This window comes from Sander lucioperca, chromosome 16 (assembly GCF_008315115.2).
Source record: "Sander lucioperca isolate FBNREF2018 chromosome 16, SLUC_FBN_1.2, whole genome shotgun sequence".
Taxonomy (NCBI): Eukaryota; Metazoa; Chordata; class Actinopteri; order Perciformes; family Percidae; genus Sander; species Sander lucioperca.
This window is the reverse complement of record NC_050188.1, coordinates 19,148,611-19,167,368: the sequence shown is the minus strand read 5'-3', so window position 1 is coordinate 19,167,368 and position 18,758 is coordinate 19,148,611. Positions and strand designations below refer to the sequence as shown.

The following is an 18,758-nucleotide window of genomic DNA, read 5'->3' as shown; positions in this document are numbered from 1 at the left end:
GATCCAAGTATAACCACAAAGGGATGATTAACACAAGATGTATGCAAGGACACTGCATCAGGAGATGAGAAGGTGGTAACACTGATGATGTATACCTCAGAGACCCCTACGCCTTGTTTGGAGAAAGCTGGGTGGAACGTATTTTTTATGCTGTGCTGCATTGGTCCTTGCAGACACTCAAGTCACAGAGTAAATACTGTGAAACATTGCACAATGCCACTAGGGACAGCTAGAAGCAGGCATGGCCCCAGAATGGAGCCTTTGAGAATGTACACTAGTGCTACTTTGGGTTTAGTGGGGGTAAGGACATAGATGGTGTGGGCAGGCAGAGGGAATCAGAGAGAGATGGAGAATCCTAAAGGACTACAGTCCACAAATGTTTTTTAAACTTTAAGATACAAGGGCCCAAGTGACAAGAGAGAAGTGTAGAGCTTAGAGTTCCTAAGCTCCACACCTCTCTTTTGGTCTCTCTCTCGTCCTTTCCTCTTTCTCAGATTAATAAGTATAAACTCCTTCGTCATTTTTTTCTGTGCTACTGCAGACAAAAGGTATTCTATTCTAAAATGTATTCTATTTTTCTATGTAGGTAAGTATAAGGGTTTGTGCATCAGAATTTTTGACAAAATTATAGCAAACCATAGAACAAAATTATTAAAAAAAAATGAACAAAAACAGAAGACTGGTACAAGAAATGAAATAGTAGAGTCCTAAGCTATCCCACAAAAAGGGAAGTAACCACTTCCTCTAAATTAAACTCATATCTACACGTTGGAAGGAAGATGATGGAAGGCAGGGTGCGCTAATGTCTCTAATATCTGCTCATTAATCTATCAATAATAATAATTGATAGATGTAACAAGCTGTATAGCAGAAAGTAGGAAAGAATGGTTAGGAGGCTTAACCAGGTAGCAGCAGAACCATGATGGAGGAAAAGAGGCAGGGCCATGTGGGGAGATCAGTGTATTGGCATTGACTTTGTTACTGCAAAAAGAAGGGGGGGCGGCAGCACAGGGCATCTTTTCTTGTATGCAGATCAGAGAATTGGAGATAAGAGTACAACATATTGCATTAGTAACTGCGGTGGCATTCAGGGCATCGGCCGCATTAGTTACTGCTCTACAGGTTGGTTGGTGGGAAGGCGTTCTTCACGTTAGTTACTGCAGCATGAAGCCTTGGCTGGCTGGGCAGCTTCTGTCAGGTCCACTCCCCGGTTCCGCCCGCTATTGGCTCCTGCAGCCTGGGGCTCACTCTTCGGCAATCTCTTTGCTGAAGGGAAAAAACAAACCACACTAAACAACAATAAATCAATATATAATATAAATCATAACAAATACTAGTAATAATAATACATTTGGCTCTAGTATCTGTCCATCTATCTATCTATCTATCTATCTATCTATCTGCACCATTCTACAAATACACTAGCAAAATCTATGAATGAAGTGTCAAGAATTACCCACCAATAGCCATAAATATCTCATTCACATTCATAGATGTCTTGGCTGACGTCTCCATAAAAAGTAAGCTGTTGTCATCTGCGTAGGACTGGGCGTCCTGTCAACACAATGTAAACACCATCAGTTTTCCATATGCCCTCACACATGCATGCATTCAGGGACCACGAATGACAATTAGATGTGGTATCGAGACTGCAAGTCCTGGCAGTGAAGAATAATGGAACTGATCACTTGTCGTGTATGTTTTGGATATAATAACATAAAAACAAAACAGAGATATCCATGAGAAGAAGGTGATCAGTATTCCCAGGAAATGCAAAACTAAGACTAAGACACAGTTTGATTGTTTGCTCTGACCTGGAAGTCGACAGCTCTCTTGCTGGCTAGGTCAGCCTTGTTGCCTGACAAAGCAATGACTATATTAGGGCTAGCTTGTCTTTGCAGCTCCTTCACCCAGTTCTTTGCCCTCGCAAAGGACTCCTGCAAATAGAAAAAAAATAGTGCGATCTGTCAGTACCTTCATTTGATCAGTAACATCAAAAGATATTTCCTTTCAAAAACCACACATTTTCATGTCATGTTTTACACTTCTGAAGTAATCTGACATAATTTTGAAGACATGATTATGGTAAGGATCAACTGCACGTTAAGTGAGAGTAACATGTTGTAAAATTGTATAAAGAACTTAGTCAGGGGTGAATGAACATGCCTCGTTTGTGATGTCATAGACCACGATGGCAGCCTGTGCTCCTCTGTAATACATGGGTGCCAAACTGTGGTAACGTTCCTGACCTGCGGTGTCCCAGATTTCAAACTTTACTGTTGTGTCATCTAGACACACTGTCTGGGTGAGAAATGCAGCTGAAATGAAAGAATAAGGCAAGGGATGATCAATATTTACACCAAAACAATACTTTTTATAATACTATGTAAACAATGCAGGTCATAAGTATATGAAACCAAAGCATTGTCAATTTTTCCATTATGTGAGACAAACACAATTTACATGCTACTTCACAAATGTGGCAATGATTCTGACTACAAAACAAAATGGTACACTTCTCCAAATTCTTTTTATTCTAGAGCTTGGAAAATGTTATCTTATGGCGCTGTCCTGACAGTAGCAAAGCACCCAATTGGCCGTAAGAAAGTGCACCTGCCCTTAAATTCAGGTCACTGGGTATTAACCAACTGGCATCTCATGAAAAATAGCCGGGTTTGTTGATATGAAGCTCACCTCCTATCGTGCTCTCCTGGAATTCATGGAACTGACCCTTGACGAAGCGGAGCACTAAGCTGGACTTCCCAACCGCTGACTCCCCCAACAGCACCAGCTTAAACTGACAGATCTTGTTCCCTGCATTGGGTCCATTGGGTCTCGTAGCTCCTCCCCGATTGGCCATGACCTAGTCAGATCCCCCGGTGCCCTGTGTGCCAAACCTCACTATCAGGACTTCTGCTGCAAGGAGCAAGAGAACAAATAGGTTTACTAAGTATCAACGAGAAATAAACATGTGTTGAACTTTGCTCAGAATAAACGTTGCTCATCAGACCGATGCGGATGTATAAAACAATGACTAACATCGGCCGATATCGATGTGATTGCCAATATATGCTGCATCCCTACTACTGAGAGTAATAATTTTGTGCAAGCAGTTAGTGGTGGTTTTAAGTAATGGGTAATATCCAAAGGGAATTAGAGATACAGAACTTGATCTGCCAAAGGGTGATATGTATAAAATGCATTACAAATTTTAACACGGGAAATAAAGTCTGTTCTACTTCTGTGTAAGTGAACAGGGTGCAGACTATGTTACTCAAACTGTGGAATATACATCAAGTTTAAGATGTGACCTTTTCCCTGGCTTGTCCTAATGAACTTGTGATATTGGGCATTTCTAGAATTCTGAATGATATTGGTAGAAAATAATTTAAACATTAGCCCTTCTGATGCAGTTTAACAAGACTTAACACATATATAATAATAATAATAATAATAATAATAATAAATGGGTGTACATGTGTAATATGCTAAATAAGAGAAGTGAGTATTTGTAGCCGATTTAGATTAAGATCAAGCTAAAAAATAAGAAGACTTCAACTCCAAGCACAACTATGTAAAATGAAAACTAAATTAAAACATAATCACAATCTATCTCTGGACTGATACATAGACTGACAGAACTAATGGAAGTAATTAATATGGAGGCTCTACCTTATGCACATTATTACTATAGATCAGTTTGGTCAAGTCTTAATTTGTATTTTTCTAATATATCTATGTCATGGAGTATACGAAACATTAGCCAGCCCCATCACTGTAGTTTGAGATGATCTCTTTTCTGTTATTAATGCATTTGAATAAACTTGTCTGGTCCCACCTGTCCCACTTGTGACAATGCCAATCATGTCCACATAAAACAGCCAGTAAGTGAAAGTGATGCATTTTACACTCCTACTTTACATGTCAAATTCGAGCTTCAGCACATCATGCACTTTACAAGTTGTGCAATTTCAAATAAACAGCAGGCTTCTGCAGAACTTCCACAACAAGACTGCAGATTTTTTTTAACACCCTTTACCTTTTGCCACTGCAAAAGGAGACAATGTGTGTAAAGTTATGAATTTCACCTTTGAAAGCAATAAATAAGTTTACATTCAAATGATGCATTGAATAAATTAATGTTAACAAAATGTAATTACAGTGCTGCTTACTATACAATCATTTCCTTCCTTTTTGTCTTTAATTTATGAAAAAGTAAATTCATTTGTAAAATCATTTTCAAGTCATTTCAATTCACTCAATTCACTCTATGTTGAAAGCAACATGCAAAAGCCTCATTTAAATATAACTATCATCGTTGACACCATTTTTCCACGGTTACAAACACAAGTAGACATTCCCTTGCATTTATGAAAAAGAAAAGAAAGCCCATCACAACCACATACAGTAACATAAAGCAAAGGAAGCCTTGTCAAGGACCAGTTGAGTTTCACCCACACACATTATTTGAGCGTCTTACAACTGCAAGAACCTCTGTATAGATACATGCCATGCATTCATGCATTGCTTAGTAACTTATTTAGGACTGAACTGCTGACTAATTTGTATACAACAGATGGCTGTTGTCAGGAGAATCACAGTCTATATGTCCGACTTGCATGGAGAATTTGTCCTGAGCATGATATGTGGAATCTTCCCGGCTATTATGACTTCACTGTGCACCCCCCACCAACTCCCTTATCCAGGAGATATATATTATGCTTACTAACAAAGATACGGATACCTTATCATACTCATATGCTCTCTAATCCAATAATGTATACTGGTTCTGTAAAAAAGCTATCTTTGTTAAGCATATTAGTGACATGTTTGTTAGCTGATATTGTTCTTTGAGGTGTTAATGGCCTCTATGGGGAATTTTGAGGCCACAATTTAGCCTAAACCTGTGTGTGTAAACCCTTGACTTATGTTGCAATACCAATAATGGGGAATAAGACTGTCCTCTTGAATAAAAAGCTCTGGAACCCAAAGCCCATGACAGTGACTAGTGAGGTCGTTCCCGAAGTAGTTAGCTAGGTCAGACATGTATGCTTATATTAACCAAGAACATTTGACAAGAAATAGCAGGCAAGCAAGAAGAAAACAAGCATGCATAAGAAACTGCTTCGTAAAAACAGTAACTGCGTTTACTCAGTCGCACGACAGGAACTGCCAACAAACGCTGCGCACTGCAATGCTCACAAAATATTTGAATTTGACTGTCATTAGTTGACTGTAAACACAGTTGCTTAGCTGTAGTCATGTATCTGTTTTGATTTTAGAGGGGGGCACCATTTTCCAAAATGCTTTTGTTGTCAAGCTAGTTAGCGTACTTGCTGTTAGCGACCATAGCTGGCCACCAGTAGCCTCCCAACCACTTATGAAAAGAACATAAAACAACAGGCTCAGCTAACGTTAACTAAGCTAGCAAGCTAGCTACGTAAAACAAATACGATGGGTTAACAAGCTAATCGTTGTATTGCTACACAACAACATCAAACTGAAATGCTATGCTGCTTGGACCAAGTTATTAACGTTAACGTTAGCCAACCCCTCAATTAACAAACACTTACGTTAGCTTGCTAGCACTGTTAGACCTGATTCCACCAATTTAGCCGTTAGCTATCACAAAGTAAACCCTCATTCAGCTTGCTATACCATACATTACTAGTCACTTTCTAATGGCACCACATCAACACAAAAGAGTAACAGCTGGACACGGTTAGATGTGATAAAGGCCTGTATTTCTGCATGCCCTTCTGTCATACCGACATTAGCTAGAGGCAGCTAGCGACAGCGCTAGCTAACGTTAGTCCCCGATGAGCGTCAGCCTGTCAGCCAGCTGGAAACCACAACTTGTCGATTCATGTCAAGTACACTACCTGAGAGCCAGACGATGTTTTGAACATCAAATACCACTGCTGTAGTATTTACACACGGAACCCGGGACACTGTGGTCGGGTGGTGTTGGGGAACCAAAAAAATAATTTCAACAATCCCGTCACGTCTCCTCCTTTCTTTCTTCTCGCAACTTCCCCTAGAACCAAAACACAAACAAGCTCTTCCGCCCCTCCGTGCCACGTCACACAGCACACAGCAAGCCTGCCCTAGAAAAAGGAGTTTCTCATCCAATTAGCTAATGTTTCCAATAAAACTAAAGACGTCTTAATGGTAGGCCTAATTTATGTTGCCTAATACAACTATTCCATTAAATATTGTTATGGGCTTACTTTGTATATAGCCTACATTATCACTGGTCAATATTTGCATAAAGTATATTTATATTTATTTTATTTAGAAAGTATTGCATAGTTAACAGCCACATTTGATATTCATAAATATAGCCTAGGAACAATATAGGCTACATCCCTTAATGCCGTTTGTATAAAAAGAACAAAACTGAAGCAGATGGGAGACACATAGCATGGTGTGTCCATAAACAGAGATCAATATTTGTAGATATGGCCAGTTTTGTTACTGTTAATAATAATAAGCATGCAACTGGTCTCAACCACCTTTCCACCTTGGCTTTGAGAAGGTTATTTTATGAAATATTTAAAAAAAAAAAAAAAAAAAAACTCTGGGGGATGTTCTCTTAAGGTTCCCAGAAGGTTATTCTTGAAAAAACATAAGACAACCTCCAGGAAGGTTGCCTGAAGATGAAAAGTTATTATATAAAACGTTTAGAGAACCTCTAGGTAACATTAAAGGTTCCCAGACAGTTATATTTGTAAAGCTTAAACGTGCAGTGTAGTTAAGATTGAAAGGAGCAAATTTACAAATGTAATAGTATAGTATAGTATACAGTATCATACATTATTATAGTTAGGCATGTGGCCCATGCTGCTAGGCCAGAGACAATGAACACTGAAGGGTAATAACCCCAGAAGATATGGCAGTATGGATATTTGCAATAGCCTGAAATATGTATAATTATAGGCCTACATAAAAACATAAAACAGTGCTAATTCCGGAATAGTTGATTGAGTGATTGTGACTCGTGTTTAAAAAAGTACATATGAAGTCTCAAAAAGCTGCGCGAAAGCTATTGCGAGGTCAAAGGCTCCGTTTATCATTTTATGAACATATTGATTTTTGTTAAACTTTCGACCTATTAGGGCGATGAGAACACTGGTTGGAAACCTGTGATTAAAAGAATAGGAGGGAATAGTGATGTGACGTCTGAGCAAATAAGACAGAGAAAAGGGGAAGCGTAAGCATTTTGTCACAGCTGCATGCTCACATAATCTAAAACATTGATTAGCCTACATGACTAAAGGCCCCTGTATCTAGAACAACATGTGTTCTCTCACTGGTCTAAGATAAGATCCTGCTTGAAATGTATCACATGGTTTGAATAAATATTTACGCAAATAGAAAGGATGATTTGAATGAACACCCATATTACAGCTGGCAGCAGTCAGAAGATAACTGTAGCATAATAAATAGCCAAGAGGAGGCGGTATAGCAAGATTAATTTCGGAGTTTAGCTAAGAGAAGAAGCAAGCTCCGCCCTCCTCCGTCGTCTCTTCCGGTCAAGACCCATATCGGCACGCTGTATTTATTGTGGAATATATATTTTTATCTCTTGTCACTGATGTGGCCAATGTTATGACAGGGACATCATAACACGTTGTTTATTTAACGCGTGTCAGTTTAGTATAGCTCGCAAAGATCAGCGCTGAACAAACTGAGCAGCATCCAGTCATGGAGGATGAGATAGTGGAGACACCAGAGGAGCAGCTGGCAAAGCAGCACCGCAAGGAAAAGAAAGATATGCAAGGTAGCTGACCTCAGCTGTTTTCACGTTCACTGTCAGCTTATTTGCATCTCAGGTGTTTTAATATCTTGGAATTTAGCACAATCAATGTCATTTCACAGGAGAAACTTACTATGACAGTGTTATCATTGCTAGGTATTTCTCACTCACTAGCTCACAATGATTGCAGTTTTAGGTGTAACATTTACAATATAGAGGATAGAAAACAGCTGCTGTACAGATCTCCGTGGATCTTAATGGGCTGAAACTTTCAAGTTTCTTATGCCAGTCACCCGAGCTCCAATCATTAATGCCATGTTTTTCATCACCTGTCAAAGGCAAAATAAAAGCTGTGACATCACATATTTGTGCGTGGCCAAAAGACAAATATATTATATTACACTCATGCCATGCTATGTATGCTAAACTATTTTGGAAAAAGGCGCAGCAGCAGTTCTCTGCCAGACTGCCACATATGATTTATGTTTTAAAGAAATATTTTTATTTAGCTTTAACCAATAAACTAACATTGAGGTACATTAACGCGATATGTGAGTGTATTCTTCTTCATGTTGATCATCCTGGCCATCTAATTTATTTTTTAACCTTTCCGAACAGTATTCAGCACCAGCTGAGTGTGAGCTCTATTCTGTTTTTAGTGTGTGTAGGCTTTATTGAAGTATTTCTTTGTCAGACAGTCTGCTCTTGTGCTTCATTTTCAGCTAAAATTCAGAGCATGAAAAATGCGATCCCCAAAAATGACAAGAAAAGGAGGAAACAGATGACAGAGGAGATTTCAAAAATAGAAGCTGACCTCAGCCAGAAACATGAGGAGGAATTGAGGCAACTCAAATCTACCAACGACACAGAGGTAAATGTCTTTATTCAGCCAATTGACAAATCTTCTGGCTACGCATTAAGATTTTCCATCCTGAAACATGGCTGCCTGATTGCTGCTGTATTGAAATTTCACATTTTTTTAACAGTAACAGTTTTATTTAATCGGTTGGGAGGTACATTGTAAAAGAAGCAAATGTGTACTGCACAGAATGCATTTTTTCACATTTGCATCTCATTATTCATGCTTATATGAAGTCTATTAGATAAACATCAATGTGCAACAAAACCAAAGCTCTCCTCACTCAATCTTAAAAGGTGGAAGAGGTGTTAAATGGAGTGGAGACCATGAAGATGGAGGGTGGTGAAGAAGAAAAAGGAGAGGAGGCCAGACAGCCACGTTTAACCAAAGCCCAGAAGAGAAGGGTGAGATAACAGGTCCCATGTCAAATAGGACAGTTTTAAGTTCTGTTTACCCACAGCAATATAACAAGCACACATCAGGCTAATAATCTGTCATCTTTATTTACTGTAACTCCCATTCACAAAACACACCACTCTGAATAATAAACAAATGTTAGTACCTATTGGAACGGAGGGGTATGACTTCCCACAATTTAACTGGTTGAGGCGGCAGATATGGACTTGACTCCGGTCAAAGAATCAGGCTCCAGAGGAAGTATGTCTGGTTAACAGAGCTTTATTTTGAGTTGCATTGGCAGTTTAAGTTGGTGTTTGGGTTTGTGGTCTACAAGAAACAAAGATAAATACAATAAGAATATCAATTTAAGCTACAGTATAATAATATCAATAATAAAGGAGCTATACTAATAATTATGAATGGTATTGGAATCAACAGTGGTTAATATAATTACTAACTGAACAAAAAGCAGCAGCTTTAAACTTAAAGTGCACAAATGTTAGCTGTAGCTGTTACCAATGTTATAAATAGGCTACAGACATGGAGCGTTGAATAAATCACAAGGTGATTAAATGCACATCGCATACAGAGCACAGCAACTGAGATTCACTTCACATAACCTCCTACATTATATTATAGAAGTTAACTTTAACATATAAACACTCAAAGCACACACAGTGTGATATAAACCGGCGTTATCATCACATATTAACAGCGATAATTAGCTAATTAGACTCTAACGAGTGTGCCGTGGAGAAAGGAAAATAAGGCTTACGTGACACCTATATAGCAGGTTATTAGGTAGTTTAATTTACCATCTGTTTGCTTTCCTTTTTAATGTTGTTTCAGCCATGGTTTCAAATATGCATTTTATTTAAATGATCCTCTCTAGGACAAGAAGGCAGCCGAGGAGAAGGAGAGGGAGGGCAGGATAGCAGAGGCTGAGGTGCAAAATCTGCAGGGTGTGAGGCATCAGGAGGGTTTGAAGCTGGCTCAGAAACTCGCCCAGCAACAGCTTCAGATCAAGGAGATCTCTTCTGATGGCCACTGCATGTACCGTGCCATTGAAGACCAGCTGGCACAGCGATCAAAGGTACATATTTGAATAGTATTATAGCTGTAGCTGTATTTTGAATACCTATTCAGAAATGTGATAAGCAAAAGTCTACACTCCTTGCCACTGCACTGTCCAGAGTTGCTACAATTGAAAATGGCACAATGCTGCTCTGACAAACTTTCAACTGAGTTCATACATATGTTATTACTAATGTTCATACACATATTCTATTCTGTTTTGTTCTAGCCGGGGTTAATCATGGGTATGAAAGAACTGCGGTCCCGCACTGCTGAGTACATGAGAGGCCATGCTGATGACTTCCTGCCTTTCCTCACCAACCCCAACACTGGGGACATGTACACAGCAGGTAATACTTAGAGCTTTGTTTAGGTTTTCAGAAACAATTTGTCATAAGTATGAGTACATTAAAGACCAAAAATATTCAATATGACATGTTAAATTTTAGAAAGTAACTGAGTATGCCCAGTATTCATGCAAGTGCTTGTGTGCGTTTTGGTTTCCAGATGAGTTTGAGAAATACTGCAGTGACGCGGAGCACACAGCAGCTTGGGGTGGACAACTGGAAGTGAGTTGTTAAAAGTTATGTCACAGATGCACTGTGCTGTTGCTCTTTGTTCTTTTCAATAATTGTTTTCTTTTTCATGCATGTCTTTTCCCTAACAGTTGAGAGCTTTGACCCAGGTTCTTCAATTGCCAATGGAAGTGATCCAGGCCGACTCCCCGACTATAAAAATTGGGGAGGAATTTGATAGTGAACCCATCATCACCCTTGTGTACGTTCTGTATATGTTGTTGTTTGTCAGGGATTCAGGTGGCATTAGCATAATTATTCAAATATATACAGTTAAATTAGAAGCAAAATGCAATATAATGCATATAAATATAAAAAAATTGACATCATGGCTATCACACAGCACACTAAAGCCGCTGTAGATAGACAAACCTGTATAACTTTAATCTATGCATTGACTATATTAAATGAACATTCTAAAAAAGTTTTTTTTTTTTTTTTAGAATTTGGAAAGGTTTAACTCAGAACTCACAGAATATATTTTCCCATTGCAGCTATATGCGTCATGCCTATGGACTAGGAGAGCACTACAATTCTGTGGAGCGGCTAAAGGACCCAGCCAATGCAGAGGACAGCTGAGAGGCAGCTCAGTCTTGGTGTGACATAAACCAATGTGTGTAATGCAGTGTGTTCAAACCACAGAGGGCCCTAAATACAAATGTATTTAGAGGGAGACCCCCCCCCCCCCCTTCATTGAAGACATTGTTAAGCTGAGGTTAACAGATAATGTTGCTGTTTTCAGAATGGGTTAAATGTCGTCTCCGTTTAGAAGTCACAAGATATCAGTGGGGAGAGTGAAATCTAGTTCTGACAACAGTATCATTCTGCTTTTGAAAAATATAACATAGAAGGGAAATGTGTTAATGATTGTACACTGGACACCCTTTGTCTATTCCAATGAGCCCCAGATTTCACTTCAGCCCATTTTGGGAAGCAGTGGTATACCACATACTGTTTATCCAAAATGGGCAGGAGAGGATTTAAGAGCTGTATTCATGTCACTCCAAATGTCAACAGAGTCACTGAGGGGTTGATGAACTCCTGTAGTGTTCTTGGAATAAATTCAATTGTGGAGCTTGTAAATCATATCAATGTTACATAAACACATACAATACTAATAAAGGAGGTGTCACTGCTTTATTTTTTAATATTTCTGATGAGTAAATATTATTCTTTGATTTTACATGAATACTGTTGTTTCCAACATGAGACCCTTAAGAGATGGCCATTTGATTTCTTTAACTTAAGGTGATCATCAGGCGGCATGTGCACATCCATCAATTCTTTGCAGGTGTTTAGCAAAAATGATCTGTACAAAAAGATGAAGAAATACCTGCACGCTACTGACAATTTGTCCCAATTATTTTAGTCTAGAGAAGACGGTTGTTATATTTTGACCACAAATGGTGTCCCTCAGGATATAAACTTAATAAAATAGTTTAAAAATATATCTGCCTTTGTTAACACAATAAGGGAAAGGGGCATATAATGAACATAAACATAAGTTATTACAAAAGATGAAATAGAACAGAATGCATCACTACATTTCAGCATTTACACAGACTGCCGATTCATATATATTGCGTTATAACTGATTCAACACCACTAACTAGATCATAATTTACAGCTCAACTGTTCTTGTTTTGTTTGGCTCTACACTACATCTCAGCAGTGTTATAGACTGTCAATTCATGTATAGGCTATTGTGTTATTACCATATCACTTTCGCATATCCTTCGTTTTACTTACACCTCACTTTGCACCGGCTTTGTAATGCCTATAATCTGCACTTTATGTAGCCTTTTGTATTCTGTATTCCTGTATTGTATTGAATGTGAAACTGTATGTTGTCCTGCACGCTTATGCTTTTCTTGGCCGTTGCAAATGAGAACCTGATCTCAACGGCCTACCTGGTTAAATAATACAAAAAACAAACATAAGATGAAGAAGAAAACCCACTGAATAACAAAAAAAAAAATGTTAAAAATATTAAAATCAGTATCTAACTATATTTGCAGCACACACATATACATCAATACACACTGCAGCGGCATCAAAAGGTCTCCATTTATTTCTACTCTTCTTGGAGATTTAGATTTATCAACACACTGAAGCACGTGGACACATCCTGCTATATTTGCTGTCACCGCTAGAGTGACCGCGACGGCCTCAAAGCAAATCGATCGTCAAAAAGCGTCTTGTCGCCATGGAAACTTAAACGTGAGTGCTTGGCGTTGGTTTTAGAAATGACGGAGTCAGTGGTGAGAGCTTTGTATGGTCAAGCAGCTTCTTTAAATTTGAGTTCGAAGAAAATAAACGCCGTTCCTAAGTGTGTTTCCAGATTACCAAACCTGTCAGTTCTCCTGTTGAACAACAACTCCATCAGCGCCCTGCCTGCCGAGCTGCTCTCTCTACAACATGTGAGTCTGCTCCGTTTGTTTGAGCTCATCTCTGTTTGCTGGAAATGTTCCAAGACAACTCTTTAAATGTTTTACACACCACGCAGATTTGTGATTAAATACTTTTCGTGTTGCAATGCCTGCAAGCTGGCTGAGCTGAATTTGGGAAATAATGACTTGAAGGAGGTTCCCGCTGTTTTGGGCCATCTGGAATCCTTGAAGAAACTGTATCTGTTCAGCAACCAAATTACAGTAGTGCCACCTGATGTGATAGGTAGGTTCACACTGTTCTGCATGATTAGCACCTCAGAAGATTTGTTAAGAAAACAAAGCTACAATTATTGTCATTTATATTTTACAGATGGTTTAAGGTTATTGTCATTTATATTTTACAGATGGCTTACGGAACCTTGTTGTGCTTAATCTGAACCACAACCAGATTCAAAGACTTCCACCAGAGATTAAAAGGTACATTTATGGCACAATATATCCAAGATCTTCATACCATTATTCATAATAGGCTCAGAAGACGACTACCAATTTAGGCTAAATTATTTCTATTGTTGACTGATAAACTTGTTTTCATCTCTCTCTCTCTCTCTCAAGAAGTTGTCCAATGAAGGTCACAAAGGGGTTAAGAATAATGTATTTCTGTGTTAAAAACACAAATGCAAACCTGTCTTTTCCATTAGTTTGAGTAGGCTTCGACATCTCAGTGCGCTGGACAATAAGCTGGAAGAGGTCCCTGTTGAGTTGGGTCATCTCACCATGTTGTCTGAGATAAACTTCACTTCCAATAATTTGTCCTGGCTACCTCAGCAGCTATGTCAGTGTAAAGAACTAACCAAGTTGCATGTAGCCAGAAACAAGTTGACCAGCCTACCAGAGGTGGGTATTTACGGATGTGATTTAAAAAAATAAATAAATGTCACGGTACAATATGTCAGCTACATAATTAAATGCTTACCTTACATTTCACCCAGGGAATGGGGGCACTGGCAAAACTCCAAGTTCTGGATGTGGCTGGGAACAAGTTGTCCATGTTCCCTGTTGAGGTACAGTATACAGTGTTAGGTAATGCAGCAGCACAATGCTGTGCCATAGTGACATCTACAAGATATGGAATAACAATGTCACTGTATGACGCAGGACATTGCTCTGTGTAGTTTCACCTGCTGTCCCTGAAGGAGCTTTACTATGAAGGCAACAGGTTTGTGCGCTGTGAGCCCATGTCGTCAGTGCAGGATGTGGAGGTGCTTACGTTAAAGGTAAAGTGTCACTGAAGTACAGCAGACAGAACACTTTCCGTATTTGTAAGATATCTCACAATATGTCTTTGTGTTTATTCAGCAACAATGCATTAATCTTGTTTCATCTTTGTTTCTCAGGAACTGGTTGCCAGATTTGTCTTGCGGGAGGACAGGAACCGGTCCTCTCTGGTCCACAGGATGCTTCCCCACTACCCACTCCTGACTGCCTTGTTGGCCAATGGCAGCTGTTGTGCAGTCTGCCTGGACCCCCTCCTCACCACCTGGCTGGAGTGTGTACATTTTATCAGTCTGAAGAAGGTTGGCTGAATGTTTTTTCCCTAATTTCATTGCATTATATTACTGTGAAAAGATTCTGTTAAATACAGGATTTAGGATGAATATGTAGCGTCTCATGTAGTAATTAAATGTGCATTGTCATGTTTTATGTGTGTTACAGGACATGAAAATGAGAAGTTCGCAGACTATTCCAGTGCGTGCCCTTCTTTGTTCATACAAGTGTTTTAATACAGATGGACACTCCTACTATGGTGTTGCTACAAGATAAATACAAGATCATTAAAAAGATACTATATATGATCTCAAGCACTATCCCGTCTCATTTTTTTCACTAAAACCAAAAGAGGTTGTAATTATTATTAACCTCTTTGCTAAAACTGTGGACACAGATCTGCTAATACACAAATTTAACAACAGACTTTGCCAAGATAATACATTTCTGGCAGTAGTAAGATGTATTGAGGTATATTATTACCAGTTTTTCTTGATTGCTTTGATGCAGCAGTCAACTCAAACTCCACATTTTCAACAGTTAACACACAGGCCGAAACAGTGGCACTTAGAGTGGCTCTAACCGTGCCAAAACATTTAAAATATGCAACAAAAGCTAATTTTGCCTTCAAACAACACAACTTGCAAACAAGTGTATGAGCTCTTCCAATCAACCATTACACAGTGGACAACAAAATACACATTGCTTGTCACTGTAGTCTATTACTGTATGTAGCTTTCATGCCATTTGTTGTCAAATTTGCCTTCTTGCAGAGAATTGGATCCAGAATCAGAAATGCTTTGATGCAAATTTTATTGATTCCATTGATTCTTATTTTCAAACTGTGGCTGAAAACTGAAATACTGTAAATATTACACATAATACATGTAAACCAAAATAAAATCTATTAGAGTATAAGAAATTAAGAAAATAAAAATAAAATCTATTACAGTAAAGTATAAACATCTATTACTGCAGAGTATAAGAAATAGCCACTGTTGATACTCAGTCTCTTCTGTCTTGACGATGGGGCCACATGGCCTAACCCTGCAGACTGATTGCTAATTGAAGATTTGTGTGAAGGAGTGTCAAACAGGTGCTTCAGTGATTTCATACTGATGTAGGTAGTTTCTAATAGTTAGGAACAGATGGTTTCTGTTTGGTTACTATAGCTAAAACAATGGAGTTTGGACTGCTTGAATGACATCTGTGTTAACTGTTCTGCAAAAGGGTGGGGGAAATATGTCAATCCAATGAGAAAGAGTTAACACATTTGCAAGAGGTCTTCTGCTCTGCTGAGAGTGGATCCCAGTTTCTTTAAGCAGGTCAAAGCAATCAAGAAAAACTGTAATATGGTGCTATGATTTCAGTATGTGAGGTTTTTGTCCTTCAAACATCTCACAGATGCTATTTGACTCTGTGGTCACTAGGTGGCAGCCAATGAACATAGAACATTTTTGATCTAGTCGGCTCCTGCTTTAACGCTTACAGTAACTACACTAAAAGCATGTAGAATATATTTATGCTGTGTGCCAACCATAGCTTTCATACAATTCTCAATAATAGTAAAACACTGCTACAGCTGGATACCAGATACATGGTGGCTTTGCTACAACTGTTTTTCTTCCCATTGGTCTGTCAGTGCAGGTATGTAATATCTAACTGGCAACCCTGTTGCTACTTTCACCAAATTAGTTTAACACAAAGCCTACATGGAGGATCAACCATTAAAATTACATTTTATTAATTAATAAGTATTGTATTTTCTATTGTGTTTTACTGACAGGTGTTCGTATTATTTTGTCCACCTCAATGAGGGTAGGCTAAATAATGGAAACACCTCTCTGTATAATGCAATACTGATTTACAGCATTATACACTACAGCCTCCAAAATTATCATAACATTGAATCAACTACTCTTTAAAACAGTTATAACAAAAACTGAACACTGTAAACTATATACATACAGTAAGCGAAGAATTTATTGCAGGACTGTTGGATTAGACTGTATTAGTTGTAGCTAGGTGTATCTAATAAATTGATATATAGACCTTACACATGCTGAAAATTCTAGTAATACCTGACTGAAAATGTTACAAGCATATATCACCTACATATATTCTGTCAATGTAAATCTAGTGGGATTCTAATCCTTATCAGTGCTGATCAAGTTGTACTAAGACTTCATAGTTGCCTTAATCTCTATCTCCGTCTCCAACCAGTGGCATCTGTTCCAACCTGCTAGAAGAGAGAGAGAGAGAGAGAGAGAGAGAGAGAGAGAGAGAGAGAGAGAGAGAGAGAGAACTTCATTTCTAGCAAATTAATTTCCCATCCACGCCTCCAGAGCTTGCTAGCTCGTTCACTGGCTGCTGTGGCCGTTGCTGCGTGTGTCTACTGAGTCGGAGCCTCATGCATAAGGCATCAGGTTTAATTGCAAACCCAGAAACTAATGACTTTGGACTGGTTAACAGCAGGGGAGCCATACATCTCGAGCAAACTGAATGAAAAATCAGCTCAGAGGAGAGAAAAAAAGGAGCCTAGCCCCTAATTGATGAATAATTGAAGCGGCGAGCTACAGGGCATAATTGTGACATTTTGTTTCAATCAATTTCCAAGTGGTGTGGGCGAAAGTGCACTTCAAGGGAAAAGGCAATGACAATGAATGAGAAAGAAAAAGAGATAGAGAGAGTGGTTGGTGATGGAAATGGACATTGGGTCTTCAGTCATTGCAGTGACATTTGCTGGGGCAAAAGACCAGATTTATTCAAACACAAAATTACTTGTCTCGTCTCCATCTTACTTTGTAGGCTTTTTGTCAAACTCCTATTATGCCACATTTTCTCTCCCAGCTAATTAATCCATATCCTTTTAAAATGATTTTTTGTTCATGTTCACTTACCTCACAAAGTCAATTTTAAAGCTACTGTCCATTTACAGCACAGAAAAACTAAAGCGAGGCTGCCATCTGTTTAAGTGGATGTGAATTCCTTTTCCAGTCAGCTTAGTTAGTTTACTGTATACGCAATTAGACTATGAGAGCATTTAGCCAAGTCAGCCAGTGTGGTGGAACTAAACACCACACCAGTCTGTCTTGGCCTCGTTGGCATGGCCTTGGGGTCAGGCAGACAAAGAGAAGCAGTCAGGTATACTGGGGCACAGCAACATCTGAGCTTATTCATTTGCCCTACATACTATGGACTTTAGTTTCATTTTCACTAAAGATTAAATCAAATATAACTATAATGTATATTTGCAATACGCAGCACATCAATGCTTCACGCAAAACCAGAAACAATTCTCTGTTATTTACATTGTCTCCAGCATTTGACAGCAGGACAAAGTATCAACAGAGTATATAGGATCATCTCAAGATTAAATACCCTTATTCACTTTCTTGCAGAGAGTTGTATGAGATGTATGTACAGGTGCTGGTAGGTAGATTTTGTTACCTCCAGCAGACCCAGGCTAGCTGTTTCTCCGTTTCCAGTTTTTGTGCTAAGCTAAGCTAACCGGCTGCTGGCAGTAGTTTCATATTTACCATACAGACATAATTTTGCCAGTGATCTTCTCACCTGACAAGAAAGCGCACAAGTGTGTTTCCCATAATTGTACGCTATTTCTTTAATTCAAATTAACATTCAACGTTCATTGCCCCTTAATAATCATACTAGGTACCATCATATTGCCCATTAAATCCAACGCTTGTTTATTATAAATACACAGTACGTTACAGTGAAATTTTGCTTTGTTACATCACACCAGACTTTGCTCTCCTTCCTCTGGCACTGGAAGAGAGCTGTGTGTTCACACATTTACATTCAAACTTTTTAAAGTCTTAATTACCATGACTAAGATTACACAGACACCGTTTTGTTCCAGGGTAAATTGTAGCATAAATTATATATAATTTAGCTAAATATTCACTAGATTTACATAATGACCTCACACATTCCTAAAGTGTTTTTAAGGGGTGTATGTAGGTCACTCCATTCTGCTGGCACCATACTAATAGTTGAAAGACCAACGGTACGCGTCTTCTTGAATGCAGCAGATGTTGGGTCCTGAAGCAGTGGAGCAGCAGCAGCAGCAGCGCCACTAGCTCAGTGGCCCCGGGACTTGTCTGTTAGTCGGTCTGGTGTCTGGTGTCAACTTT

At 38.8% G+C, this 18,758-nt stretch overlaps 3 protein-coding genes across 6 annotated transcripts; 2 read left to right on the top strand and 1 right to left on the bottom strand.

Moving 5' to 3' along the window:
• Window positions 1-568: 568 nt before the first annotated feature.
• Window positions 569-6,100, bottom strand: rab5aa (RAB5A, member RAS oncogene family, a). 3 transcript variants are annotated; one of them, XM_031322988.2, is made up of 6 exons: window positions 5,883-6,100; window positions 2,695-2,916; window positions 2,167-2,318; window positions 1,815-1,937; window positions 1,461-1,554; window positions 569-1,266 (listed from the first exon to the last, which is right to left on the bottom strand). In XM_031322988.2, the coding sequence occupies exons 2-6, from the start codon at window positions 2,858-2,860 to the stop codon at window positions 1,151-1,153; spliced, it is 651 nt and encodes a 216-aa protein (XP_031178848.1). In that variant the 5' UTR covers window positions 2,861-2,916; window positions 5,883-6,100; the 3' UTR covers window positions 569-1,150. The 3 variants fall into 3 exon arrangements, with proteins under 3 accessions (XP_031178848.1, XP_031178849.1, XP_031178851.1); XM_031322989.2 differs by having other exon boundaries at window positions 2,695-2,913; window positions 5,883-6,064; XM_031322991.2 differs by having other exon boundaries at window positions 2,695-2,884; window positions 5,883-6,054.
• A 1,400-nt stretch (window positions 6,101-7,500) lies between these two features.
• On the top strand, window positions 7,501-11,788 carry otud6b (OTU deubiquitinase 6B). Its single transcript, XM_031322987.2, has 8 exons — window positions 7,501-7,783; window positions 8,482-8,630; window positions 8,915-9,022; window positions 9,910-10,110; window positions 10,321-10,441; window positions 10,599-10,660; window positions 10,759-10,868; window positions 11,161-11,788. The coding sequence occupies exons 1-8, from the start codon at window positions 7,708-7,710 to the stop codon at window positions 11,243-11,245; spliced, it is 912 nt and encodes a 303-aa protein (XP_031178847.1). The 5' UTR covers window positions 7,501-7,707; the 3' UTR covers window positions 11,246-11,788.
• Window positions 11,789-12,807: 1,019 nt separating this feature from the next.
• lrrc69 (leucine rich repeat containing 69) lies at window positions 12,808-14,922 on the top strand. 2 transcript variants are annotated; one of them, XM_035992822.1, is made up of 8 exons: window positions 12,808-13,086; window positions 13,249-13,339; window positions 13,461-13,533; window positions 13,758-13,953; window positions 14,049-14,120; window positions 14,232-14,333; window positions 14,454-14,633; window positions 14,773-14,922. In XM_035992822.1, exons 1-8 carry the CDS (start codon window positions 12,913-12,915, stop codon window positions 14,878-14,880), a joined length of 996 nt encoding a protein of 331 aa, XP_035848715.1. In that variant the 5' UTR covers window positions 12,808-12,912; the 3' UTR covers window positions 14,881-14,922. The 2 variants fall into 2 exon arrangements, with proteins under 2 accessions (XP_035848715.1, XP_035848714.1); XM_035992821.1 differs by having other exon boundaries at window positions 12,813-13,086; window positions 13,213-13,339.
• The last annotated feature ends 3,836 nt before the right edge of the window (window positions 14,923-18,758 follow it).

What these genes read in the sequence shown, in the direction of transcription:
- rab5aa (XM_031322988.2), bottom strand. Translation starts at nt 2,860, where the DNA reads ATGGCCAATCGGGGAGGAGCTACGAGACCCAATGGACCCAATGCAGGG. An exon ending in CCAGGAGAGCACGATAGGAG is followed by an intron (nt 2,319 to 2,694) that starts GTGAGCTTCATA and finishes CTTTCATTTCAG; the next exon opens with CTGCATTTCTCACCCAGACA. An exon ending in TGAGATATTTATGGCTATTG is followed by an intron (nt 1,267 to 1,460) that starts GTGGGTAATTCT and finishes TTTTCCCTTCAG; the next exon opens with CAAAGAGATTGCCGAAGAGT.
- lrrc69 (XM_035992821.1), top strand. Translation starts at nt 12,913, where the DNA reads ATGACGGAGTCAGTGGTGAGAGCTTTGTATGGTCAAGCAGCTTCTTTA. An exon ending in AGCTGCTCTCTCTACAACAT is followed by an intron (nt 13,087 to 13,212) that starts GTGAGTCTGCTC and finishes AATGCCTGCAAG; the next exon opens with CTGGCTGAGCTGAATTTGGG. An exon ending in AGTTGACCAGCCTACCAGAG is followed by an intron (nt 13,954 to 14,048) that starts GTGGGTATTTAC and finishes CATTTCACCCAG; the next exon opens with GGAATGGGGGCACTGGCAAA.
- otud6b (XM_031322987.2), top strand. Translation starts at nt 7,708, where the DNA reads ATGGAGGATGAGATAGTGGAGACACCAGAGGAGCAGCTGGCAAAGCAG. An exon ending in GGAAAAGAAAGATATGCAAG is followed by an intron (nt 7,784 to 8,481) that starts GTAGCTGACCTC and finishes CTTCATTTTCAG; the next exon opens with CTAAAATTCAGAGCATGAAA. An exon ending in CTTGGGGTGGACAACTGGAA is followed by an intron (nt 10,661 to 10,758) that starts GTGAGTTGTTAA and finishes TTTCCCTAACAG; the next exon opens with TTGAGAGCTTTGACCCAGGT.